Source organism: Ixodes scapularis, unplaced genomic scaffold (assembly GCF_016920785.2).
Source record: "Ixodes scapularis isolate PalLabHiFi unplaced genomic scaffold, ASM1692078v2 PGA_scaffold0__279_contigs__length_252992795, whole genome shotgun sequence".
NCBI lineage: Eukaryota > Metazoa > Arthropoda > Arachnida > Ixodida > Ixodidae > Ixodes > Ixodes scapularis.
Window position 1 is genome coordinate 1,549,014 of NW_024609835.1, and position 27,781 is coordinate 1,576,794.

General features: G+C 43.9%; 1 protein-coding gene across 1 annotated transcript in view; it reads left to right on the plus strand.

The window, feature by feature from the left end:
* The window catches only part of LOC8036406 (YEATS domain-containing protein 2), a 29,221-nt gene extending 1,903 nt beyond the window's left edge, over positions 1-27,318 (plus strand). Inside the window, exons 5-18 of the mRNA XM_002411810.4 lie at positions 1,231-1,389; positions 1,562-1,665; positions 2,864-3,025; positions 5,468-5,579; positions 6,929-6,973; positions 7,696-8,939; positions 11,124-11,206; positions 11,955-12,034; positions 12,098-12,242; positions 14,081-14,116; positions 22,996-23,222; positions 23,490-23,558; positions 24,473-24,546; positions 27,113-27,318. Of these exons, the coding sequence (XP_002411855.3) occupies positions 1,231-1,389; positions 1,562-1,665; positions 2,864-3,025; positions 5,468-5,579; positions 6,929-6,973; positions 7,696-8,939; positions 11,124-11,206; positions 11,955-12,034; positions 12,098-12,242; positions 14,081-14,116; positions 22,996-23,222; positions 23,490-23,558; positions 24,473-24,546; positions 27,113-27,245 (2,673 nt within the window). The 3' untranslated portion in view covers positions 27,246-27,318. The remainder of the gene's footprint in view (positions 1-1,230; positions 1,390-1,561; positions 1,666-2,863; positions 3,026-5,467; positions 5,580-6,928; positions 6,974-7,695; positions 8,940-11,123; positions 11,207-11,954; positions 12,035-12,097; positions 12,243-14,080; positions 14,117-22,995; positions 23,223-23,489; positions 23,559-24,472; positions 24,547-27,112) is intronic.
* Positions 27,319-27,781: the final 463 nt, after the last annotated feature.

Sequence of the window (27,781 nt, forward strand, 5' to 3'; positions counted from 1 at the left end):
TTTTGTTTATTCTTTGGTTTGGGTCTGCATGTCTTTTAGACTCAAATTCCTGGGCACCCTTGCATTAAAGTAGCATTTCATATTGTGAAGAGTGCATGCTAATCAGTTAAAGTCTGCTTCAGGCAGGGCAATTTCTCCCAGCAACTTGATGTCGCAACACGAGCAACACAGGCCGCCCGCGTTCACACGAAGCAACCTGTTGCTGCAATTTGTCATCATCATCATTAATTTTTTTTGCACTATTTAGACACACAGTTACACACTATAAACATGTTTTTATACCTTTAAATGGTGTTGAGAATACTAACTCATCTTTCTTAAGCGGTTTATTTTCAAAAACAATCAATTTCAAACCAGAGCCAAGTTTTTAGTTGTCATCATCGCATGCACGGGGTATCACGTGAAAATATTGCGTCCCTGATTGGCTGCTGCCACTTCAAACGTCTTTGAATTGCTCCGAGTTGATCGTTTGTTTCGAGCTGGAGCCAGTCTCAGCAATTCGTGTCAATCTAGGGAAAGCTAGGGACAACCCGCCAGCAACCCCAAAATTGCTGGAAAAGTTGCCCCGTCTGAAATGGGCCTAAGTATCTGCTGTTTCACTCTGAGGCCCGTGCAAAGAGCGAGTCGTCTACTCCTTGCACAGGAGTTGTGGCGACGTCAGAATGACGTGGTTTTGTTTGAAAGGAAAGTGTGTAGACCTCAATGCTAGATGTTTTGAGGTCTACCCACTATTTTAGAGTGCAGCTCTTAGGCGCCCATTTCCGTGTTTCGCGGTGTTGGCGTAACCGCACTAAATTTAGGGGGAATATTGACGTCATGTGACCTCAACACCAATTCCATTCCCCACTAAATTTAGCAGGGAAATTCAGTTTCTCCGCTAGATTTAGCGGACAAATTCAGTTTCTCCGCTAGGTTTAGCGGGAAAATTGACGTCCGATGACCTCTACACCAATTCAATTCCCTGCTAAAATTAGCGGGGAGATTCAGTTTTTTTCAGTCAGCCAATAAGAGTTTGGCATTCTGACATTATCGCAACCCCTCTGCAGATGAACTTGCGCTCCGCATTGGAGCCTTAATTTTAACTACTAGTAAATCACGTCAATATAGCACTTCAAAGTGGTAGGCCACGCATATGTCCCAAGTTTCGCAAAGGGTTAAGTGTAAGCAGTTATCACGGCCATAGAAAACTGTCTCCGTTCTCAAGACCTGGGTGTTTCTTTAAACGAGCAGGGCAGTGCAGAGAACCAGCAGACTGCACAAGTGCATCCAACGAGCAGAAAGTACCTGGGAAAAACGCTGCCGCCATCAGACTTCGGCAATGCTGTCACCGCCGCTCCTTCGAATTTGGACGGAGCCAAAACAGCGGCACTGTCTGCGGATGAAGTGCAGGTTTGTTCAGAACGATTTAGGGTGAAGGAAACATAACTGTTTTTGGCAGCACAATGTGAAGAGTGTACTCCTCTCTTTTTTTTTATTAAGTGCTACGCTGATGAAGGGAATGTAGCTTTGGTCTTCTGGCTGTCTGGTTGGTCGCATGTTTTGGTTTTGATTTGCTTTTCAGCCTGCCTCAAACTGTGCTAGAGAAAAAGAGGAGGAGGCCACTGCCGTGGGCCGAGCTCCGAGACTCAAGAACAAGATGAGAGTTATTGTCGGCAACGTGTCCAAGTAAGCATCGTTATTTTTGTACATACGCTCCGTCGTAGTATGATTTGCTAAACTATCTGATCTATGCTACGATTCACCATGCTAAATGTTATGCCATCATATATCTTCACACACACATATGCTCCGCTATGTTATGCTTTGCTCGACTATGATTCACCATGCTAAATGTTATTCTGTCATCACTGTAATCAATTTTGCTGACTATTACTGACCAAGCTTTTATCTAGAGAGATAACTAATAGTTCCACACATCAATTAAATGCAGCGGGAGAGGATAAAAAACACACAAGACATAGCTATTACTCTAGTCATCTACGCTAAGTTTGTCTCTGGGGTCGCATTCTCTTTCCAATTGTCAGCAGAATTTTAATTTTGGGTTTCTGTGGCTCCGACTAGTTCCTTTGTGCTCTCTGTTTTGCGAGAAAAGGTGTTTTAGAAAATTGTGGAGCAAATTTGGTAACATATCAAAGTCTCTATTGGGGATGAGGTCTAACTTTGCGCAGCTTGTTTGCCACACAGCTCGGCGTTTGGCCTAGATGAGGCCCGCGGACTAGATTCTTCATGTGACCTTCCTTGATCGAGCGCGGGGCATGGATTGGACGCGAATATTGCGTCGGTGCTCAGCTGAAACTTGCGGTCAGCTTCACTGATAGAACACGAGCCGACGGCCGAGTAATTTCTATTCCTTGCCCAGACAGCTGAAATGAAGTGCTAGGGGCATGACTAGCGTTTCTTGCCGCCTGCTGTGCCACGCGTGCACCAAATCGTTGCAGAGATTAGAAAGCTCAAGGCAAAGCTTCCACTGCAGATTTTACGCTGCTATAGAGTGTAGGAAAGAAAAACAAAAAGCATCAATTAGGAAAAAGGGAATTGTCTTTTATGCTACGTCTTCGAGGTGGCGGGTGAAATCAGCACCTTGCCATCTGTCCGCTTGCAGGTTTTGTGCCTAGGTTACTGAGTGTATTCAGTTAGGGTCACACGGTTTATGGGCTGCACTTCCAATAGAAGCTGCGAGGAGGAGGCAAAAGCATAGATTGTCTGCAAGCATTTCCGCCTCTCGACCCGCTTTTCTCCTTGCCTCGCTTCAATGCGTGCGCACTCCATACTAATCTGCGTGGGAGGCGCCCACCATTAAATTGCAAACTCCCTTCGTGGTTTGTGTTGCTTTCTCTCTTAAATTGAGGCTCTCCGCTCGCAGGTACATCTCGTCGGAGAAGCGTGACCCGACCGACCACGCCACTCACAAGTGGATGGTGTACGTGCGCTGTCCTCCGGGAGAGCCCGAGATTGCAAGCGTGGTGCGCAAGGTGCGCTTCTTTCTGCATCCCAGCTACCGGCCGAACGACCTCGTCGAAGTCACGTGAGTCCCCGGCTTCGTTGGGCTTGTGCTAAAAATTGGTCGCCTGAGATCAATTGCAGTCGTCTCGAAGCATTTGGTAATTTGAAGATTAAATTACCGAATGCTTCGAAATATGTAGAGGAACGTAACACCAATTGGAGATTCACTCGTCAAAATTTTTAATGAACATATGTTTAGTTGGTGCTGCGAGCCTGTAGTGCGCCCCTTATTTATTTTACTGGACGTCCACGTAATACTACGCCATGAAAGGGTACTCACGTTGTAATTACGCATTTAAAAAAGAGAAAATACCGCACAATACGGTTTTCCCAACTCTGACACCTGGCTGCTATGATATTGAAGCAAAAGCTGGCAGTTTTGTCTACACAACCAGCTGACTGAGCAGTTGAATGTTGATAATCAAGAGCAGCACAATAAATTGTAACTTGGAAGGTTATCAAGTAGCTTGGTGCATTGTTGCATGAAACTGTTCTTTTGGTGAGAAACACACATACTGGTGTTACAGGTCCCGTTATAATTATACGTGATACAGTGGTACACATACTCGTGCAAACTAAAAAGGCCTAGAAGGCCCGTCCTATTAATCGGCCAGAAAATAAAAGCAGCATGATGGTAAAATCCCTGTTAATTGACTGCAGTCTGTCTCACTTTATGCGTGAGCATAGCCGAGGTTACAAGCACGAGGATGTTGCCCTAAACGATGCTTGCACTGCACAACTGTGCATGCTTGGCAGGGACGTTGAAGCTTACTCTTGAGCTGCGCTTGCATTTTAAGGTAAATGGAGCATAGTATTCTTACTTAGGCAGCGGTTTACTACCTCTATACTATCTTTTTTTCTGTATGTGCAATACTTACTTAATTCTGGTAGTATCACCGTATTTTATGCAAAAATATAACTTTTGTGTTGTCCACCTTGAAAATCGGAGGCATCCATGCAGCGAGAGGTTGAGGCAGCAATATTTTGTTTTTGTTCAGTGTAATTGTGCCCTGTGGAACAAGTTGGCCATCACCTTTCCTTTTCCACATGATGTCATCCCCTGTTCCGTAACAGCACAAAGGATTTACATAATCCAGAATAGCATCGTACTTAAAACAACATTCATTTTACGAACAAACTCTAGCCCATTCGAGATTTTTATTGGACCAATATAATTTCTAATGGTTGTATAAAAAATCCTACCAGACCAATATAAATGTCTAAGGTGCTATAGAGATCTCTATTGGTCCAATAGAATTGTCTCTTTTAGTCCAATAGAGATTTTTATTTGTCCAACAGAAATAGCTATTGATCCTATAAAGTTTTTTATTGGACCTACCTATAGCAAATTTTATCAGTCAAAGTGCAAGCTCTATAGCAGGGCTGCACAGCTCAAAAATGATGCCGGCCAAAAAAAATGTTTATTGGGAACTACGCAGGTTTTAAATAACTGGCAGACAGGTTTTCAATATCAGGAATCATCGCACTGGTTGCCGTCTTGAGCATATCTCGCAGTGTCATGCCCACGGGCCGCATGTTGTGCACCCTTGCTCTATAGGTTCAATAGGAATGGCTATTAGACCAAGAGGATCAGTGTAGTACAGGGGTCTCCAAACCCCGGCCCATGGGCCAAATTCAGCCCTTCGACTTGTCGCAGTCTTTGCAGCGATGCCTGGCCCGCGGACCGTACCAAAAATAAGTGTGTGTAAAGAAACGGCACGGTGACGTGCACCAAACATGCAAACAAAGATAGCGGAGAGAACAAAACAAGTTTTTTATATCACATTGTCATCCCCAGCATTACCAAGCTTATACCCCTGCCAGATGGCACTTAAAATGGCATTTACGCCAAATGACAATCAAGGTAAATGTCATTAGTCCTCTGTTTCATGTTTGTGTAACTATATGTTAAGCTTCCTTTACATTCTTTCGTATAATGTGCTTAGTGCACTCTGTCATGACTATTGCATACTGTCAGCACCAGTTCTAACATTCTCATTAGTCTTTTACCCCGTGTGAATATGTTAAAGTTCTCATTCACTTCGATTTATGTTGGGTGAATTTTCTGGGTCACAATTATCGTCTAATGTCATAAGTAGTTAAGTGTTGAATTTTAAAATAAAATATATGTATTTATCCACCTTAGCTTTTTAAATGTTTATGTTAGTTTTTATTTTTGTATTTACTAAATGCTTTATTTATTGAGTTTTTTCTCATTTCTACGTACTCGCATATCTTCCTGCCCTCGACACTCTGACAGATCCCCAGTCCGGCCCCTTAGCCAAAATGTTTGGAGACCCCTGATCTAGTAGATATGTATCGGACCTAGTGGGTGGGTCCATTTTAGCAGTAGAGATCTCCATTGAACCAAAAGAGATGTTGATGGAACTGACTACATTTGAAAGTTAGCTCGAGTTTAAAAATTTCTCGCGCGAGTGCCAACTGGTTGGGTTTGGTTGTGCAGGGAAGCCCCCTTTCAGCTGGTGCGTAAAGGCTGGGGAGAGTTCCCGCTGCGGGTGCAGCTCCACTTCCGAGAGCGCTGGAACAAGCCGGTGGACGTGATCCACAGTCTCAAGGTGGGGGGGCGTGTCGAGCATGAACAGGCTGCACGTCACCTAGCAAATGGAGCGAGTGCTTAGGCACTGCGACCTGAAACTAGGTCTGAGGAACGAAGAAAGCTCCATGATACACACTGTGAAGGGATCGAGAGGAGGACTTTAGTTTTTCGTGAAGGTCCTGTTGTTCAACAGAGTGTGCTCAAAAGAAACATTAACCTCTTTAAATGCGTAAAAAAATGAAAAACACTGCTCTCTAAAATCGTACACCTCTCTCTCGAAAATAGCAGAAACATGTTTTGTATGTTTTTTTTACTTCAGTGAAAAAAAAAAAAGTCGGAAGACATTTGAGCATTTTTTATAAGTTGTGAATGCGAAAGCATGAATGTCCGACGATATGGATGTTAGAGGTGGCGCCATGTTTGTCAGCGGCGACATGAGCAGAAGCACCGCCGACAATGTGGATGATGGAGGCGACGGCCTCTTGGTTGGCGGCGAGATGAGCAGAAGCCTCCGAGCGCGCGCCAACGTGTCCGTTTTAATTAGCGCAGAGTTCGTAGTGACATGAGGTTGCGGCGGTAAGTTTTATCGGCGCGCTGGCGGCACGGACATGCAGCACCATCTGGCGGCGGTCGTTGAAACTGACGCGCACAGCGGCCAATGGGAGCCTCTTCACCGCGCGCCAGCCAATGGGATCTTGGGGTCAGGGAAACTAGGTGCCATTTTCGCGCTTCAAACTGATGACGTCGCTTCGCTCCATGGGACAGTTAATGCTTTCGCATTAATATGGCTTTGCTGTAAGAATATATTTATTCTCCCTATCGTATCATTTTCGGCACTAAATTGAAGCACTATTCTACCAAAACATATTATGCTCTTTGCATTTGATCCTCCTAGAAACAGTTAAAAACTAAACAAAGCATTTATAGCAATTATTTGCCGATCTAGACAGACTCCAGGTTAGCAACTATACTGCACTGGCTAAATTTCTTATCTACAGTGTGAGCCGGTGTTGGCATACCTCAAAAGCAGGCTAACCTCTCGCTACCTGAACATTCACCGTCCAGTGCTTTTAGCTTTCTTTTAAGCATTTTGATCTGTGACTTCATCCTATAAACTTACTGTATACAAACCACGAACGGAGCACGCATGAGCAGAGCACGGCTCTGGGGAGGTTAATTTAGTAGAGTACTGTGACTGGACATATTTATTTCTTGTTAGATCTCCAAGTGCCTTGTTTGTAATGTAATAAATGCACACTTTTTTTCTTGGAGTCATTGATAGGTTGTCGACCTACTTTCATAGTTTAGTGTTTTTACCGTCGTTAAAGCTCTTTTTCATTTGTGCCCGTAAATGTCCTTCTCTTGCAGCTGGACAAGACGTACACTGGACTGCAGACCCTGGGGGCGGAAACTGTAAGTGTTTTAGTAGTTTCGCAGTAATCAGCTCAGCTAAGGTGCTTCCGACCCTACTGGTAGATATATCCTGATCTCTTACTTAGGCACTGACTCCTGCTGTCTGCAGGGTTGGTTTTGCGATTAGCATATTACTTGCATGAGTTGAAGTTGACATTTTGTTTGCTGGAACGTCCCGATTCCTTTTGCTACGTTCGGCTGGGTGACCGTTGGCTCTATTTGTGCTGTACTGGTTCAAGTAACAGCAGTAGACAGCTGGGAATTAGGAGAAGTGTGCTCAATTAAAATCTCCTGGGATACCAGTCAAGGTGGTTCAACAGTTTTGAAGCTGGGTTGTTATAGAATATTGCCAGGGCCCCGTTGGGCCAGCATCGGCACTTATCAAGGCAGCACTGCAGAAGAGTCAATATGAAAAAGATGCTTACTGCGAGTTGGGAGAAGTGCTTCAAAATTCCAAGTACTATCTTTTTTCTTTTTTTCAATTTTATTTTGCTAGTTATTTTAAATTAAAATGTAACATATTAGTCCTTTCGACTCCAATTTTTTTCTAATGTTGAATCATCAGCGTGCGATTTTAATACAATGACGAGTCTCTTTAAAGCAATACTATGCCAGAAGCACGGTGATTTCTCGTGAGACGGTTTGAGATATTCAAACTTCAGTACCTTGTGTCCTTGGGAAGTTATGTTTCGAGACAAACGGAAGCTGCTCCTTCCTTGCAGGTGGTTGATTTGTGGCTTTGCCCCATGAATGGCAGGCAGCCAGAAGAGGCACCAGAGAGGCCATTGGGATCGGCAACCAATGGTGAAGCAAGCTGCGAAAAAACGGAGACTCTACCGCACTCGGTGAAAGAAACTTGCGGTGCGCGGGTTCAACGAACTAGCGAGGAGTCCTCCGAAGACTCCCAGCCGCAGCAGTCCAGCCTCGGAGGTTCGCAGCCTGTGCAGGACACTACATGTGCCACGGGGGAACAGCAACAACAGCATCTGCGAGAACAAGAGTCTTCGGAAAACGGGGCAGAGGCTGCCCCCCTGAACATAGTGTCTCGGGAAGCGTTCGTCGGACAACTGGTGGAACCCGGTCCACCAACGACTGCGCATAACGCTCCAAACGCTTCGCTGGCAAGAAACCCGCCGGTCACGAACGAAACGGTCGCCAACGCAAAGCCAAGTCTGCAAACGGCGATGTCGGCCAATGGTGTGGCTGCTCAGTCCTTCGTCAAATGCACAGACAGTCTTGGCAGGGTGTTGCTCATTCCCACGAGGTCGCTGCTGAGGCCCGTCGCTGCTGTGGCGCCGCAACCGATCGTTTCTGGTACTGCGGCGACCGTCAAAGCGTCGTCGGTGCTAAAAAGTGGGGCAAAAGTGGTGACTTCGAAGGCGGTTCCCCACGCAACTGGCGCGGGTGCGATAGTACTGTCTCAAAATCTGGCTTCTGCTGTGACCGGGGTGGGGACTGTGGTGGCTGCGAGTTCAAAGCCAGTTTGTACCACTGCTGGGGCAACTGTGGTGCGACTGGCTTCGAACATTACCGGCACAGCCTTTACTAAAACGACTTCGAAGGTAGTACCTACCGTAACTGGGACAGCCGCGACGGAAGCGATTGCTAAGGCCGTTCCGAACACAGCCGGGCTGACCACAGTCAGGACAGCTTCGAACGTTGTTGCCGGTGTGGGTTCCATGCCGGTGGTGGCTCCGGCGGCCTGTTCGGTGAGTTCGCCCACGTACACTTTGCTCGTGCTGCCGGGGGCAACGAGTGCGCGAAACCAGATTGTGCTGGTGCCGTCCAACTTGCCGGTGACGAAGGAACCGGCGGCACGGTGCAGCGTGCAAGAGGCGGCGCGGGAGGTGCCACAGAACGTGCCGCAGACTGCCATCGTAAGAACGGAGCCGCCCGCGCAACCTCGAGTGGATCCGGACGTGGCGAATGCAGTGAAGGCCTTGCAGGACAAGTTGAGTTCCCTCAGGTAGGGACTCCCTTCATTCTCTCACATCGGGGTTTCTGTCCGCAATGCTACGATGGTCCCTGTCATCGAATGAATACTCTCGCGGAGGTTGTTTTTAGCGTGAAAGTTTTATGTGTGCTCGTCTTTCAGGATGAAGTCACAATTTCTTCTTAATTTCCAATTAGGAATTGCTCGCTATATATTTTAGTCTTGTATTTATATGTTTTTTTTAGTTCCCATTATGACTTTGTGCTGCCGGTAAGCTAAGTAAAGTATTGAATACATAATTGAAATATTGGCCTGCCTTTCAGGGCCTGCTTGCTTGAAGCCGGTTAACTTTAACCGCAGTTAAAAGTTAACCACCCTTCCCTACTAGATACCTACAAGTACCTAGCCAAGTTTCACGAGGGTTCGATGAGCGATAGCTCTGTGTTTTATTATGGGGTGGTAGCTGGTGTCACCTACTGGTTGTAGCGAATATAAATGGTTCCCGTGGAAAAAGTTCCCGAAAAGGGGAGACCCAAAAACGCACGCTATCGAGTTTTCGCGACGCAGCTCGGCTTACATTTTAGCAGACATTTTTTGTTGCTTGTGGTACAGATATTGGGTAAGGTAAAACTAAATTCACCCTTGTTTAGAAAATTTCTAAATGCTTGGCTGTCTGAATTTGAAGACAAGCCTCGTTGAAATTTCCTTCCAAGTTCAAAAGAGGACGATGAAGTTCAGTCCTAGAAACGAAAAGGAAGAAGTGAACAGTGAAAGGCAGGTGGTACACCGGCAGCATGTAAGAACTGTATATAACACTATCGTAAATTGAAAAACCTGTAATTTGAATCCAGTGAAAATAGACCTATTAGTAAATTACCGAAGCATTGAGTAGAATGTTTGAAGTGTAATTCTACGGTCCGCGCGCGCTGGCCTTCAAGTATAAACGATTTTAAGTAAATAATCATAATAAGGCTTTGACGAACGTGCGTGCAAGGCACAATTTGTTTTAGATTTTTTGCTTTAGAACAGTTACTACTGCAGACACCAGCACGAGCAGCGCATGTAACTACACTCGTAGCGTGCACCTCGGTGCTTGGGAAATTCAGTGAAAGGTCTATTGGGACGCTGTCTGCTTTTGTGTGATGTCAATACCCGGCCGAATGAGTCATTGCAATCCACTTTCCAACGACGTTGCCGTGCCAACAATTATCGCATTCATTTAGGCTTAGGAATAGCCAGAATCGAAAAACTATCTAACAAATGCGGCGAGGTCATTGCTCATGCTTTGCGATTTAAGTGAGATAAAGCAAAGCGAAAGCCTCCTGCACAATTCATTGCTGACTAATGCCCCCGATATTGCAGCTACGGCATATTAATTCCAAAGCGAGCGGCGCTCACTCACCGGGGCACCGCCATGTTTCCCCGCATCCCTGCTGTGCCTGTCACGTGACCAAAAATTCCCGCTTGTTGGGAAATGCGGTTAACTTTTAACCGCGGTTAGAAATAACTGGCTTCAAGCAAACGGGCCCAGGAAACTCGAGATAATTGAACTGTTAAAATCAGTAAAATCGAAGTTTTTTTTTTATATATTTTGGATAAAGATAGCTAAACAGTGGATCCTATTTTTGCCACTATTCGATGTGAGTGCTATGTTTATCGTCATCTGTTATTCTTGCAGTAACCTCAGCTTTTGTAAAGGAATTGCCATGAATTCTGGCAGAAGTACTTTGCTGTCCCACAGAAATAGGATCGAACAAGTGTGACTGTAACACAAATAGGCAGAGGGCTGTACATGCAGACAAGTGTGCCCCTTGCACACTAAATATGAGTAACAAATTTGCCTGCCGGATATGACAGCCCAGTCGCTTCCAAAGGTTTTTGAGGACTCGCCCAGCGGCTGGAGTCCAACGGCCTACGCTACTAGAATATAGGGGTAAGTGATGTAGGCCACCGTTAAAAGTATTTAGGGCTAGGTGACGTAGGCTGCCTAACTTTCGCCGCTTGACAGGCACTCAAACACCCATGGAAGTGGCTGAAACGCCACAGCCGGCTGGCAGACTTGACATTCACGGTTAGCAAGCAACATGTAGCGTGTCTCTGTGGATATCTTTTAGCCCTGCTCAGTGCAAAAAGTGCTATAAACTTATTGTGTCTACTTTTTAGTGAGAAACTGGAAATACCATTGCCTTTAAAGCTACCTAACCCCGTTTCCTGCAGATTGAACAACTTCCCAGACCTGAAGCAAGCAATCTTTGCAGTCGCATCGCTTTTCCCTCTCATTGGCGTCTCCCATGCTGAAAGTAGGTTTCCTCTTTGTTCTGAACTTGCTCTTTAAACTCGCTTTTTTCGTGCATTGCAAAACTTCTTTTTTTTTTTTCTCTATCACATGCTACTTGTTTGTCTGCGGCAAAAAGGGAAGAGCAGAATTTATTCTGTACTACTCGAGACTGGTCATCCCGTTCTGTGTGCAACATTTATAAAATATGAAATTCGGAGCAGTTCTTTTTTATGTTAGCTTCGCTTTAATATTGAATATGAATCTAACAAGAGGGTATTCCGATTCAATTTGTAAAGTTTTTTTTGCTGTTTAAAAAGGTTTGGGCTGAACAGTTTTAGAAAAATTGGAAGGGCAGGTAGTGAGGATGAGGAGAGTGCATGTGGGCTGTTCACTCAACTTCACTGCTGAGCATTGAGGTGAGTGAGACTGACTGCCAGCGAGTAAACTATACTTTATTCACCACTAAGCTGACAGGGTGGTGGAAGCTTTATTCTTGCCAGACCAATCAATTGGCCGCCTTTGATTGCCTGACCCCTCTGCACGACAGTAAGTGTGATCATGCGGTGCGAGGCCGATGGTTGACAGTTCTAAAGGGCATGTAGCTTCCACCGCCGTGTCAGCTTATCGGCGAACGGAGTAGGGTGAGGGTGACTCACTTGGCACTCAAGAGTGCCAAGTGAGTGCGACTTTGTGCTCAGTCATCCCGTGAGGGACTCGTGGCTATATTTAGTATACTGCAAATGTCATTCATTGGAAGATACTACTTTCAGAGATGGCATGCTTTCCTTACGCTGCCCTGGATGGTGACACCTTTTTCTCGTGGCCTGAACCCAAGCAGAGGGCATCTGAGGTATGTGCCCTTGGCTCTGTGCCCCACACCGGTGCTTCATGCCGCGCACTTCCCCGTTTGCAGTGGCTGCGAGCGTCGGATGTGAGGAAAACTTTGAAGGCATTGATGGAGAAGCAGGCGCCGTCGTGGCACTCGTCGCAACAATCTTTGTCGAGAAAGAAGATTGTGATTTTGTGCCGGAGGTTTGGATTCACACCACTGCATTCTGGTGAGGGTACTTTGAGTGTTGGGAACCACGGTTCTCCCTCGGGGGATGCAATCGAGGAAACTTCTTTTGTCTTTGACCCCTCTTTTTATACAAAAGCGTGCAACTTATAATATGGGAGCAGCAGCTGAAGAAGCCAGTTGTGCCACCTGCTGGCACAATCTTACGGTGCCCCGCCACAGTTCCTTACGGGTGCTCCATTCGCGGCGTTACGAGTCTGCTCCAACTGCAGTTTCGGCCACCATTGTGCGCCATATTTAATGGTTGCTTGCGCTATATATTAGGTTTTGCTGGCTAGTTGATTGTGAGCTACTGCAAATGCTCTTGGAAATTGTATTTTTATGCCTCAAGTAATGAGGAACATTGTACGATTTGTCTAGGAGTGTATGGATAGGCCACCGATCACACAGCACGCACTTTCCCCCCCGAAAAATTTTATTGATTCATTTTACACCCTCAGACATATATTTTGAGCTTGGAGCAGATTTCTCTGCTCGTGCAGTCTGGCTCAAGAAATGCATTTTATTTTGAGGTCAACATTGCAGTGATGTTGAAACAGCAGTAATTTGGTCAGTCTCCCATTGGCTGGAAGGAGCCCGGAGAAGAGGTACTTCCACCGCAAGCTCGTTTTCCGCTTCTCTGCCGTCACCCCCTCCACGTGCTGCGGAAAGGCGTGTGAGAGAAAAGTAGAGACGTGGAAATACTGCATTATAATTTTTGTTTTGAGGGGAATGCTTTCTGCAATATTTTTTTGACAGTTAAAAAAACTTTTTTTTTTAGTATGCAGTGTCATTTTAAAGGGACACCATTATCAACAAAAGAATAGAAGTCACGAGGCACAGTTCCTATAGTAATTTGCTGCCAATCTGTAACAATCGGCAAAACATCTGCCAGAGCGCCCTTAAAGATTAACATACTTTGCTCGAAGTATTACTGATTTGCAGGGTGGTGCTTATACTTATGTTTTCTTAACTACTGTGTTGCACATTTTATATGTGATTAGCCTTAGAGCCATCCTACAGCGTGACCCCAATGGCAGCCTGGACCATTCATTTTTTTTTTTTTTTTTAGCAGCATAGAGGTGATATAAGATGGTACATTTTTTTAGCAAAAATATGAACGGATGAGTTTACCTGACGAAGAATGACAAAGAAATTTTCCTGTCTAGAAAAAAATATTATATAATATTCTTTTTCCTTTTTTTTTATGTGCTAAGCTTGATTTGCATGAAATTATAAGTGGTTTAGTGGACCACTACAGCATTATTTTTGGCAAAACGAAGCAGATGAAATGTAAGCCAGTTTTATTTCCTGCTGCTCGCACTGGTTTGTTTTGTCGTAATAAATGTTACATTGGCCCCCGCAATTTATGTGATGATTTTGGAAAAAAAAGAAAAGGGATCAGCTGGATGTGTGTTTATAAAAGAGAGATCTTAAATTTTACTCAGGTGAGCTCGTATTATTTGATTGCATTTATTAGTATTTGAAATTATGAATACTTTGAAATAATAAATGCACCACCTTCAGGCACTTGGTACGTAATAAATTGTTGTACACTCATCTATAGGGCCTTGCCATCATCGGGATCACGCTGCATATTTTGATCTTGAAGAGACATTGATTAATGATTAGAAAGAGATTAACCAAAGAAATTACCGACTAATTTCGATTTAATTTGGAACATCTTTCTCTCGTGTGTTTGCACCTATCGCATTTCTTGTGGTTCAAATTACGCATATTTGGTTGCTGCTCTGGTGTTTGTTCCGAAGTCTAGGTATTTCTTCAACTAGTACCTGTATTTGTTACTCTTCCTGATTTTAGTTTCAATGTTTATGTTTTCAGATGTTGATTGCCAAGCAAACAACATGCAATTCCTGAGTGAGTTTTCTTCCGACTTTTGCTACAATTCTGTTTTCTACGGCACTCACATTTTTCTTTTCTTTTTAATTTAGGGGCATATTGGGTTTATTTCTTTGGCACTTATACTCGACGGCAGTTTTGCAACTTGGAAGTAATCAGTGATTAAAATGCTCCATGTGCATGCTCTATTTCGTTTTTTTTACGTCGTTGCCCTCCGGCCTGAACCAATACAAGGACCATGTTTATATGTCCCTGAGCTGCACATGAGCCGGACCTATCAAGCCTTCATGGCCTTCCCCGCCCTGTGCTTGGGTATGGGGGAAAGGGTTTCTAAAGTTGAATGGCTTACTGGTCCAATGAGCAGGTAGCTTCCATTGTCCCATTTGCTTAGCAGCGAGCAAAGTGTAAAATATAATAAAAGGATGGCTCATTCTGAACGAAAGCTTTTGCCAGGGGATGTAATAAGGGGGGCTATTTGTTGCAATAAGTCTGATAATTGAGTCAAATTTGTTAATTAGGGAAAATATTCATGATTTCAATTAGAAACTTGTTAAGCATCATAGAAAACCACTAAATAACTACCGTATTTACTCGAGTAGTAATAGCCGCACTATTTATTAACAAGGGCCTTGCATTTACTTCCCCACAGAACACATACAGCCAATCATTGTGTTGTGTGTAAATAACTTAGCGAATAACTAGATCAAGAACACAATTTTCCATACAAATGCAGATGGTATCGTCGTGCCAAGACATTATCTCTATCCCGTAAAGCGCTGCATCGATCGCGGTGATTGGCAATCTGCGTGCTCCACGAAAAAGCGAACCGTCAGGTTTTCTTCATAAAGAGTGCGGCTATTACTCGAGTAAATACGGTAAATTTTAGAAAGATTTGGGGCTTGTGGGAAGTGCGCTAAAGTTGCCCCTCGTGCAACAGGGGCAACAGGGGTGGGAAAATGTGAATGAAAGATGGAAAAACTGCGCAGGTTCATTTTCGCACCTCTAGCCTCATGCCTGTTGCATGAGTGCTAACTACTGTGCTTCCCACATGCCCAGAGTTTTTCTCAAATTTACTTATTTGGTGGTTTTCAGTGATGCTCAGCACTTGAAACCATAATTTTATTTTTACTAATTAAAACATTAATTTATAAATTTCTGTTCAATATTTGACTTATTGTGTTGTATAACTCGCCCCTGGCCGTATAACTCACTCGCACAGACAACATAGTGTAGCTTACGCGGCTTTTGTGAAACGTCTGTGGGACTTAAAAAAACGCATAAAACTGTAGACTGATAGCATCATTGAGCGTAGACACCGGAATGTGCGAGTATAAAGGCGTGGGACTGCGTTTTTTAAGATACCAGTGAAATTGCTTTCTGTGTGAAGATGTTTCGAAGCACCGAATCAAGCGGCAAATATTGAACTACTACTTCCTTTGCTCGCACAAAATGAGGTACATGTGCTCGCCGGTGTACAGGCCAGGCCACTAACAACCACCTGAGTTGTCTGTAGGGACTTCTCTTGCCTCACGAAAACGGTCAACCCTGATGTCACGAGCCACGCGAATTGCGCTCTTTGGGGATGAGTGAGCGATCGCTCGGAGCTATATTAACTGTTTGCGCGAATGCGAGTAGGTGTCCGTTTCTGTCGCTTTCTATTTTGTCTTTTCTGCCATCTCTGCATCGTTGAAGCAGCAAGCTTTTCTGACATGCACTTACTGGTGCACTGAGGATGCACCGCTGTACCTTTGAGGCCGAGGTCACCTCCTCGATACTGAGGCAGGGCACCAGCCTACGAATCCCCGGTTGGCGGTTTCGAATTCCGGCTGAGGTGCCCGCAGTTTGATGGAGGCTTTGGGTTGCAAGTGAAAAGATCTCCGGGTGGTCCGAATTATTCCTCAGTCCTTCGTTGAGGCGTGCCAGTTGCCCTTCGTTGGTTTGGCACATAAATCCCCCAACCTTGATGGCCAACAAGACAGAGGCAGTGATGTGATTACTGCGCCAATTGCGCCAAACTGCGCCAAGGGGCCAACCATGCTACATCTAGCTACATTTCGACAAAATATGAGTCATCTGCGCCAAGCCTGCGCCGAAGGATTAATTTTTGTCGCCTTTCAAAACCGCTACTAAACTAAGTACCGTAATTCAGCATGCATAAGCAAGGTGGCGCAAGCGGCTTCCCGACCACAGAGCCGTATATTGGGAGAGTTTGGCCAGTGGGTGTGGCGACGAAGGCGCCGGAGAGGAGAAAAGTAAATGAAAGGGAGGAGAGCGCCGAAGGAGCGAGAGAGAAAGAGGGGAGCAGAGAGGAGACGACCGCCATTTGTCGGAGACTGGTCGGAGAAGAGCACTGCTGAGGCTACGCGTCGTCTGCTACGGGCCGACTTCTTTTTCGCCTGAATAAAAGTTTGTGGCCATACGCCGAAAAATCTTCATTTGTTAGCTTTTTAACCCACCGAGGAATAACAGAATGTCATTTTCTTGCCAGAGCTAGCGATATAAAAGGCAATAATCGAGATTTAGATGCCGAACCCACGCATTCCGCCGGGAGAATGATCGAAGATGGCGGCCCTCCCCACTCAGGTGGGAGCAGCAGGGAGTTCACGCGCATGCGCTCATGCCTCTCGCTCTACGCCGCGTGCTGATTGGCTCACTTGGGAGGAGAGAGTTACGGCGGTGAGATCATAGACTGACCAAACTCTCCCCATATACGGCTCTGCTCGACCACAGAGCCGTATATCCCGACCAAAGTACACTGCATCAATCGTTCATCCGTACTTGCGCGGTTTTTCCCACCGTCTCTCGTTTCGCGCCCTCTTCGTCTCGTGAGTCTCGCCTCGCGTCTTTGTAGAAAAAAATTCAACGTTAGACGCTGACTTGCGCGGACGCTCCGACGCTATCGTGTCGGTTCCTTACTAGCCATGCCGCCACGCTGTGAAACGAAATCACGTTTTTGCGGGGCCGTAGTTACTTTGTGAGCTGAATCACTCGCTCCTGAAAGCAACAGCCGTGAGAAAACTATATTTGGTCCCTGCTTACCAGTCACCGTGGTCGCGCGACGTCGGGTGTTGCCGTCCCCACGTTACTGCAGACTCTTTCTAAGCGGAAACGTAAGAACCTCCGCATTTTCATCAACATTCCTGTTCTTGTTTAAATCATACGCTACTACAAATACCCCCTCTTTATCTACAAAACTGCTGTGACGAAGTATGAATTACCTAGGTATCTCTGTAGGCTTTTTTTTTTTCAAGAAGGATTTTGGTATGTGACAAGTCTGCCGCGAACGAAAGTTGAAGAGAAGTGAGCTAAAGCAAAGAATGCAATTTAGGGTGACCACCCGTCCCGCGACTCGCGGGACTGTCCCGCATTGAGGGCTCGTGTCCCGCGTCCCGCAAGAAATTCCAAACTCTTCAGAATGTCCCGCATTTCACATTGTCGTAGAATTCGACCTCGCAAATTATGGCGCTTCAGAAGAACGGGCCACGGGGTTGCGCGGAGGTCGCTGATGAACGTGTGAATCTTGGTGGTGTGCCATTTTCTATACAAGCACTGCGGGAAGCGACCATTGTTCTTGCAGGAGTAGGACGCGCATGTGCCGTTGTGCCTCTACCCTTGATGGCAAAATATTGCGAGCGAAAATTGCTTTCCAAAATTTGAAAAAATTAACTACTGTAATTATTTGCAAATCATACTGTGTCACGCGAAAGGGTTGTTATGGAAAGCTTTTTTTAGTGAAGACCGGTCACACAAGGCAAAAAACCTGCAACTCACACGGGTCGTAAAAACAACAACATAAGGTTCTGATTTTGTGCAAGACCATGTTAGTATAAGAGTATATATTAGTATATATATAGTTAGTATATATCAACAGGAAACAATAAGTCGCAAAAGCTTTACTGTTTCTTATTTCCCTTTCATGCATTGGGGTCTGCTGCAGTCGATTTATATGTTTTCAACTTAGGCACTCATAATAAAATATTTACCATTACAATTACACAAAAATATATCACTGTGATTGAAAATTATTTTAGCTTAATTGCCGCCACACAATTTTCAGGTGTATAATATGCTTTCGGACTCACAGGATATCGGGGTGTGCGGGATGGTTAATTTTTTTAATACTTGTTTCTGGAGTCGTGAAATTAGGCATGGGCGAATAGAGGATTTTGGGTCCGAATCGAATTCGAAGCGAATAGTGATTTTGGTCGAATAATTTCGAATCGAATAGTTCGAATAGTACTAGCAAAAAATACCACAAAATATGTTTAAACTATAGTTTTATATTTGCCCTTATTTGGTATTTGATATACTGTAATTGTTAATTTCAAGTGTATTGAGTTCGGTAGCACGAAACGGTCGGAAGCTTGCGCCATCTGGCCGTAAATCCAAGCCAGAGTAAGTGAAACACGTTTATATTGAACTTGCAAAAAAAGTCTACCAGTTCGATATAGCGGGTAATTAGATATAAAAGTTTTAATGAACTTGACTCTCAAAAATCCCCTTTCTGCTGAAATATTACACAACGAAGTAGTCTTGCATCTTCTGCTGCTTTTTCTTCATTGCATCCGCGATAACGATATTTTTCTACGCTATCGACGGACTCCAAAATTCTTGGGCCGCTGCCTTCTATATTCGCGCATTAGCGCCGAAATATGCCGAGAGCACGGAGCACGTCCAACGGGAACACCTCCTGCAGAGCGCCGTTTTGCTCTGTAAGTTGGCTTTCCCCTAAAACAGGTGGTGCGTTGGGGGAAGCCAACTAGCAAAGCAAGCTGGCTTTTTTTTTTCTCTCTCTGGGCGGCCGCCTCAATTTGGAAGAAAAAATAATATTCTCTTTTGCGGACGGAGCACGGAGCACCGTCTCTCCGCAAAAGATATATTTTATTGTTTTCTGACCAGTCGACGCGGCCGCCCGAAGAAAAAAAAAAAAAAAGTTAGCGTGCTTTGCAAGCTGGCTTTCCCCCAATGCGGCTGCGCGTTGGGGGAAAGCCAGCTTGCAGAGCAAAACGGCGCTCTTGGCAGTTCGATATATCGGTAGCGGCTGCAATTTTTGTTCGATGCAACCAGAGTTTTTGCTATATATTATCACTGTAACATTACTGTGCACAACAATTGTTCGATATAAGGAATAATTCGATGTAAACGGGTTCGATATAGTCGGGTTTGACTGTATTTCGAAAGGTCGAATAATTCTATATTGTCGAATAATTCGATATTGTCGAATAATTCGATTTTGTCGAATACTTAAATTCGATTCGAAGCGAATACCGAATAGAACAGAATTCGATTGGCTATTCGTATTAACCGAATATTCGCCCATCCCTCCCCCCCCCCCCCCCCCCCCCCCCCGCCCCCCCTCCCCGGTCAGGGTGTCCCGCATTTCGCCTGCAGGAAGGTGGTCACCCTAATGCAATTTCTGCACGATGAACCCGCACAGCGCGCTTGTTTGTCTCCAATTCAGTCGTTATACAAAGCGCTCCAAGAACTTTTTGACCCTAGCTCGCAATGTCTTGCATCGATCCGCTCAGGCTTTTTTTCTGCGTGTTTAGCTTCTACCTCGCCTGCCAGCTTGGCAAGCATGTGCCGCTGGACCGTTTTTTGTCGTATGCTGGGCAGTTACATTTTGCATTACAATTTTGGGAACCAGTTGGCGACGGAGCGGAGTGGCACGGTTTCGTTTTCAGTCGAACAGCCATCTCCGCTCACGCGACGAAGCACGCGCAACTGCAAGCCTGCCGAAGTTGCCCTCATGTGCATGCGAACTTGATTGCACGACAGAGGCACCAGCATTTCATTGTTCTACGTTTGCTTACTTTTGGCGGAAATCTGTCACGTCTGCGAGCAGTGAAACGTTGCCGATCCAGGTGATCGGCAATGTAGAGATTTCCACAACAGTAAGACAGGTGCTGGAAAAAGAGCCTAAGTTCGCCATCGCTCCCAAGCTCGAGAGGGTGGACAGCGTTGCTCTCGTAAGGAAGATAGCCGCCAAGGCCCCCAAGAGAAAGGCCCTCAAATCATAGATGAGGGCATCCAAGCCTTTGAAAACCTAAAACACCAGGGCAAGGCAAAGGTGAGCTTCAGATCTACCATTCAAGAGTTACGAAGCAAAGACCTGAAACTGTGCGTCTCGGATAAAGAAGGAGGTTTTGTGGTTCTGGATTCAAACATCTATGAAGAAAAGGCCCAACAAGCGATCAATAAGAATTTCATAAAAGTAGAAAATAAACGGGCAAAAGCAGCAAAAAGAACCATCATAGACCTGTTTGACCAAAATCAAGCCAGCCTTTGCACCAAGATCAAAGGAGCGGCAAATGGCCAGCTTTCGGTGTTTTTCTCCGCCAAAACTCACAAAGAAGGCATTCCTTTTCGGGCCATAGTCTCCGAGAGGACAACGTGGCAAGCATGCGTTTCAAGGATTTTGGCACAACATCTCTCAAAAATACACGTAGAGGATCCATTCCGGATCCCCAACTCACAGCAAGTAATAACTTATCTTGAAGAAAAAGGAAATAGTATAGTCTCGGGGTTTTCCTTGGACGTACAGGACATGTACTACTCCATCCCTCAAGCAAGGCTGTTGCATGTCCTCAGAAATACCATTGAAAATCAAGGCCTTGCGAAATTCCAAAATGGAGCAGGTGTTAGTGTTTACACCTTCTTGGAGGTTTTAAGGGTTTACCTCTCCGCAACGGTAGTGACTTACCAAGATCAGCACTTTGTCCAGAAGAGTGGTGTGTGCATTGGGTCAAAAGTGGCACCATATTTGTGCGACGTCTTTTTAGGCGCCTGTGGGGTTGCTATACAACAAGCTTTGAAAGATCCACGAGTTGCAGTTATTTTTCGGTATGTTGATGACTTTCTTATTTTATGTACCACCCCAGTTGATGAAACATCAGATGGATGCCTTAACACCACTCTTAGGTATTTTCAAACAAATTGCATGGGCCTCACCTTTACATACGAGCTTCCCGCTGATAAGTCTATCAGGTTTCTGGATTAGGCCTTAGACTTCCAAAAGGAACACGTTTGTTGGAGGTACGAAACGCGATCGGGGAAAGGGTTCCTTCCCTTTGACTCAGAACATTCGAAAAATGTAAAGCAAGGGGTCGCCACCACAGCTCTCACAGCTAGCCTCAGAAAAACATGTTCACATCAGATGGGACGAAGCTTCAAGACCCAAATCTCCAGACTTCTTGAGGCCGGGTATCCAAGACCCTTCTTAGCCTCCATATGTGAAAAACTCTGCCAAAACATCAAGAAATCCAGCCAAAAGAATGACTCTAACACACAAAAAAAAAGGTTCCTAGATCACCTTTCGCGGTGGTTCCGTATATTCATGGAGTCACACATAGATTGAGAAAGATCGCCACAAGGCAGGGCGTCAAAATAGTGCGCTCGGCACCAAACAAGGGATATGCCATGTGCCGGAAGGTTAATCTAGGTGAGGCCAACAACACCGGCACTTGCAACACCAAACATAAGAATAAGTACGTCCAATGCGAAAAGGGAGTAGTGTATAACATACCACTGTCATGCGGGCGTGTGTATATTGGACAAACGGGAAGGTGCGTGAACGATCGAGCACGTGAGCATGCAGCAAACATAAGAGCCCTAACAGGGTTGGGGCATTTAGCCACTCATTGTCGAGCATGCACGTGCGAGGCCAAGCTCGACCTGGGTACCATATTAGCTCACCACAAAGACCAGCTCGCCCGTGAAATACTTGAGGCCTTGGCCATAGAAGATAAAGAAGAAAATTGCGTTCGTACATCATCTATTGCGCTACAGGAAAGCGAAAAAAGATTCCTCCGGAAAACCAGTATCCGAGATGGAACAGAAAAATTAAGTAGAAAGAAGAGAAGGTAGCCACAACGCCAGTAGACAAAGAGAGGAAAACGAAGAATCTTTATTAAATAGTTCGTAGTCCAGCGATCACCTGTCTTTACTCCTTTCTCCCTAATTTCGTAGTTCAGCTTGTTTAGCCGTTGTAAAGTGAAACGTTGGCAAGCGGTTTTCGGAATTGCTCGGCAATTCCTGCAGCACTGTATACTTCTAGGATGTCTCTTTGGAGACATTGAAAGTGATGATCCATTGCTAGCGGAAGGCAGAGCGAGGCTTGCAGCAGCCTTGCAGAAAGTTTCGAAAAGCAAGAAGAAAAGCACCCGCTAGTCGTAACGCACCTTTGTCTTTTGTAGAATTTCGCATTGCACTGCAGTAGTTACGTGCTTCAGCAGTCCGAGACTGCTTCCACTTATTTATATTATATAAATAGTCAACCTAATGCTGTGATATTTACTACTAAGCTGGTCGTTTTCAAATAAATTTTAATATGTGCAATTTGGTTCTTATTTATCTCTAGCGAGTACATATCTATCTACGATTTAACTGAAGCATTGCAAAATGTGTCATGTCATTGACATTTCAGTTACATGTTGAAAGACTCCCAGGTGGTCTAACATGACGATAATTTGTTTATTGCGACGAGCAAAGTGCCCTCCGTTTGTCCAGCACTTAAAACGGATATTTGTATTTTTCTAAAAAAATCTGCTCCACACGCTAATTTTGCTGCCCCGAAACACTGCTCTGGCTGCTCCAAAAGCCACATTTGCTGCTCCAAAACACTGTTTTGGCTGCTCCAAAAGCCACATTTGCTGCTCCAAAACACTGTTCTGGCTGCTCCAAGGGCCATTTTTTCTGCTCCAAAACACTGTTTCAGCTGCTCCGAAAGGTGCTCCAAAACGGCTTAGGCCAATCACATCACTGCAGAGGTAGTGGAGGCTGGTGGGGGAACTTGCTAGGTCTCTTGCTGAAGGATGGGCGGTTTTTTAATGCTTTTGTTTGTAGTTATAGAGCACGGTACCATAGACTGATAGTGTCCGACTTATCTTGGGTGGCAGGGTCTACGTGCTGCAGTTACTCTGAGCCGAGAGAGCTGGTGTCGTCCCTGGCGGCGCTGGAGACGGTGCCCAGGCCTTCCGTAGAAGAGGAAGTGATCGACGTGGAGGGGTGTGATCAGCCCGCCGTGGCCAGGAAGAAAGATTCTGCCCCAAAGGATGGCACAACGTCCAGGGCACACCTTCCCCTGTCGCCGTGCGCAAGCTATGTCAGGGAGGTTGCCTCCGAGGTAAGGGTCTCTCAGCAACGGAGAGTTCCAAATGCCTCTTAAGAACAATCTGAAGCAATTTTCATAACTGCACTCTGGACCTGTTTATTTCTATTTTTTTTAGCAATACATTGATTTGCAACTAAAATCCAAAACAGAAGTTGTGTTTTTTTATTCTTTTTTTTCAATTTACGAAAAGTAAGAGTTGCTTAGAAGGTGGTTTAAGAAAATGTATTGTTAGGTGCTTGAGTTAAATCCTTAAGTAGTGGCTTCTTTTTCCATCTACAGGTCGGAGTGTACTTGGGGGCAGCAGAGCCCTGCATTGATGTTCCAGTAGTAGAGGAGATGATCTTATCAGTGAGTCTTTTGTCCCCTCACAGTCCCTGGATGCTCTCAGAGTGTGGGAACTCATAAGCCCTTAGTCACTGTTGCTCAAGGATGGAAGCGACGGGGCGGCACCAAAAGGGATTCGCGGTGTGAAGTCTCTTAGCATAGAGTTTGGCACACGTCGACATTAGAAAAATGCCTGAGCAGTGAGTGGGTCCATGCAACAATTTTTTACTGCGGTATTGGTCAGAATAAACACTCTTCGTTTTGAAGGCATGAAATAGCAATCAGTTTTTGTTTACACATCTCGTTTTTTGCGAAATGTGAATTTATGAGTTGGTATATGAAACAAGCAAAGAGAGGATTATCTCTTGGCGAGTAGCCCTCCAAAGACACTTTGCGCAATTTCAACTGTGCAAAGTTTTTTTGTGGGGCGTTACTTTAGCCGCCCCTGGCCAATACAGGCTAGTTTAGAGTGGGTTTCTTACGTGACGCCAGTTTGCTTCCATTCAAATTATGGGGATTCAGATCAAGGTTCTTGCTTTTTGTTTTTAATTTTTAGTATGCTATATCAAATAGTGTAGAATAGGTAATGCACATATTTTATGCACCAATAGGAGACCTTTATATTGTAAAAAAGAAGAGTCCTCTCGCACTCTCTCGGATCCTCGGCAGAAGTTCTGGGCTCGATTGAGTCGCAAGCTATATTCTGGGGAAATGTAGATATTATTTAAAACTGTTACCGAAAAGAAATTGAGTGATATTAGATATTATTGAGTGATATGTAGATATTATTTAAAACTGTTATTGAAAAGAAATTGAGTGATATGTCAAGCCCCATTGAAACTAAAGCACTCTTCTCAGAAAAGTGTTCAAAATATCTTCAGTGACCTTTATGAGTGGTTTGCTGAATTCCCGAAATGTTCCGCTTGAACTTTTTTCAGGCATGTAAAAATTTTGCCACGTGTCTGCTTCGGAATGCCGTCAACATGGCCTTTGAAAGGTCAGGCAGTGAAAGGTAGGCTGAGCTTTATTAATGAGTGGTTTCATTTGAATTCAACCAAACTTGCCAAATAAAAAAGGGTCTTCATATTTAGAAAAATTAATTATATGTGGTAGCTCTATCCCTCTGATGAACAAAAGTGAATAAAAAAAGAACTTAGAATGGAACAGTTTCACAGAAATAAAACCCAAAGTGCCAGAAGAGAAATGTGTTAAGAACTCAATTCAATTTTTTCCTCAACTTTGGGCATTGTTTTAAGACAGTTGGCTTTACTCAAATGGCTAATAAATATTCTTACGATGCAGGAAATGTTAGTCCCACTTGAGACATGGCAACTTTCCCAGCAATTTCGGTGTTGCTGGCAAGTTGTTCCCTAGCTTTCCCTAGTGCAACACAAATCGCTCGTAATGCATCTGGCTCGAAGCAGTCGAGCAACTCGGACAGCTCGGTGACGTTTGAAGCGGCAGCAGCCAATCAGGGACACTTTGTTTTCACGTGACACCCCTGCAGCGGTGTTGCTGACAACTAAAGACATAGTTCTGATATAAAAAGGATCATTTTTGGGGAATGATATGTTTCAGAAAAATGAGTTTGTATTCTCAATGCCATTTAAGAGGGGATACTACCCAGAAAAGTCAACTTCAGTCCCGCTTGCTTGATTCCAGTCAAATTTGCAGTGGAAGTTTAAATAGGTGGCAAGACCATCCCTGCCAAATTTGATTGTCTTATGTCAATTCCGAAACTTGTTACAAATGTTACAATATAAAAATCAGTGTAATTGCATAGAAAAAAAAATGTAATATAGTCATAAGAATACCCATAGCACATACCCAGCTAGTTATTTTTCTATATTGCATTGTTTTTCATAAATATAACTCCATAAGACGATTACAATTTTTTTTCATGTCTGTTTTTTTTAGCATAAAAGAATGTTAAAGTAGAAAAACTAACCAGTCAGGCATGTTTCTCGCAAAATTCTATCACAGAAAACCACCTAAGAATAATTCTCTATTGTGCAGTAGTGAAACGATAGTTTTCCTAAAGTGAAATTTATGGCAAAAAGTGGAACATAGAAAAATGTGTTCAAAGTGCTTCAACCTTTTCCTTTTCTTTAGCATTGCTAGGTCGAAACTAATTTATAAAAAATGAACTATATGTGGTGTAAACTAATGAAACGCTTTGGGAATGTTCTCTAGGGTGAATGTAATTATGGCATTTTTCAAAATCAACTTTTTGTGCAGAATTTGTTTTTTGTTTTGTTGGTAGTGTCCCCCCTTAAAGGCATAAAAACACGTTTATAGTGTGTAACTGTGTCTTCATTGTGCAAGAAAAATAAAGTCTAATTATGATGGAAAACCATAGCAATTGGTTGCTGCGTGTAAATGCGGGCTGGTGTTGCGACTTGCTGAGAGAAATTGCCCCGTTTGAAGTGGGCCGTACTCACTTGTATCGATAAAACATGCATTTTTAGGTTTTATAGTTATTTTCATATAAAATAGCAAACTCGCTACCTGGAGCAATTTTGCCTCCAATTTGAATTGCTCCAGTAAACTGTTCAAGATAATGACATAAAACAAGTATCAGTGCATAGCTATCATCATAAAATCTGGTGGTATAAGTTTTGTCTTGGTACACTTTACGAAAAAATTAAAGCTAACTTCAAACACCTCTAAAAAAAAAAAAAAACGGTTAGAGTGCAGGCGGGTTGGTGGATGTTTACCATGTTTCAACTTAACCTGAGGCTGGGGTATGAAGGGATTTGAGACATTCTCTTCTTCCCTGTTTTCTGTCCCTTCTACGTTTAACTTTCTTTTTCATACCCCAGTCTCAGGTTAAGTTGCAACATGGTAGATATTTGAAGTTGATTTTCCTAAATCTTTTTTACTAGTGCAAGCTTGCGGAATAGCACACTGCAGTCATAAAAGATGTTGGAATCTGTGTTGAAGAAGAGAGTAAGGAAATAATAAAAATACACTCCGTTGCAACTTGAAGCTCGAAGCATCTTTCATTGACAACATCAGAAAATGTCGAAGGGTGGAAAGTATTCTTATTCACCTGATGCACAATAAGCCTATCATATTTTCCTAGCTATGATCCTCACCTAGTGTAGTCTGCAAAAAAAAAAAAATTTACAAAAACAAAAATTTTTTTTTGTAGTCTATTTGACGCTTAGCACGCACGTAAAACAATTTCCTGCACAGCACACCTTGACCACTGCCTGCTTCATATTAGCTCGCAAAAAAGCTTGCATCATGCATAAGTCAGCATTAACATACCCTCTCATTCACAAAATCTGTCACGTTTCATTGTAATAGTTGATTTAGAAAAAAGCAAATTCTTGTGTAGTCTGCGGACTATACAAGGATGAGGTCTATTTTTCCTTAGATGTCGTTCCATTCTTAGTGGATTGCTTTTGTTTTATGGTGTTTTAGATTCGCGCAAATACTGTTGCCGAGTGATTTGTCTACCGTGAGCTGGCATAGGAAACATTTTCAGTTTTTTTTTTTATATTGGTGTTTTTCTGATTGATTTTGTTTTAATGGCCATGTACAGTTTCTTTCTGCCTTGTGTTCTTTTACAGGAGCATAGCTTCAGTTGGTGTCGAAGACGTCTATAACGGTATCCGGTCTCTGAAAGAGTGCGACCTGCTGACGAACGAGGGCCTTGGAATAGAGCTGACAAGGGAGACCATTGTGGACTCATCTCATTTATAACACAGGGCCACATCTCGGTACTGCAACGAGGGGAAGAGGAAGTATCGAGGAATAAACACATATTTGATAGGAATTGTTGCACAATAATGGCTTCTTCTTTATAAAAAAAAAAAGGATTTTAAGAAAGTTTTTTGTTTTGTATTTCTTGTTTTTCTTTTTTCACTTGCAATGGAAAAATTGTTTAGGAACTAAATATTTTCATTCTCGGAAATTTCTTAAAAAAAGGAACTAAATAGAAGTTTTAGAAAATTAGGCATTATTCAACATGTATGAAACATTGTTGCACAATATTGTTGCACAATGATATGTTATCTTTAAAAAGAACCTTATTTCAAAACAATATTTGAGTTTTTCATTTTAAACGTTCATAGAATTTGTTTTATTGGCAGTTGGAAAGAGAGAAAAAAACGATGTTAATGAGATACATAGTTCAGTCCTTGACAATCTAATTTCTTAAGAAAAAAACAACAACAATAGTTTTATAAGGTGAGAGATTATTTTCAACATGCAAGGAACTCGCAGTACTGCTTAAAATC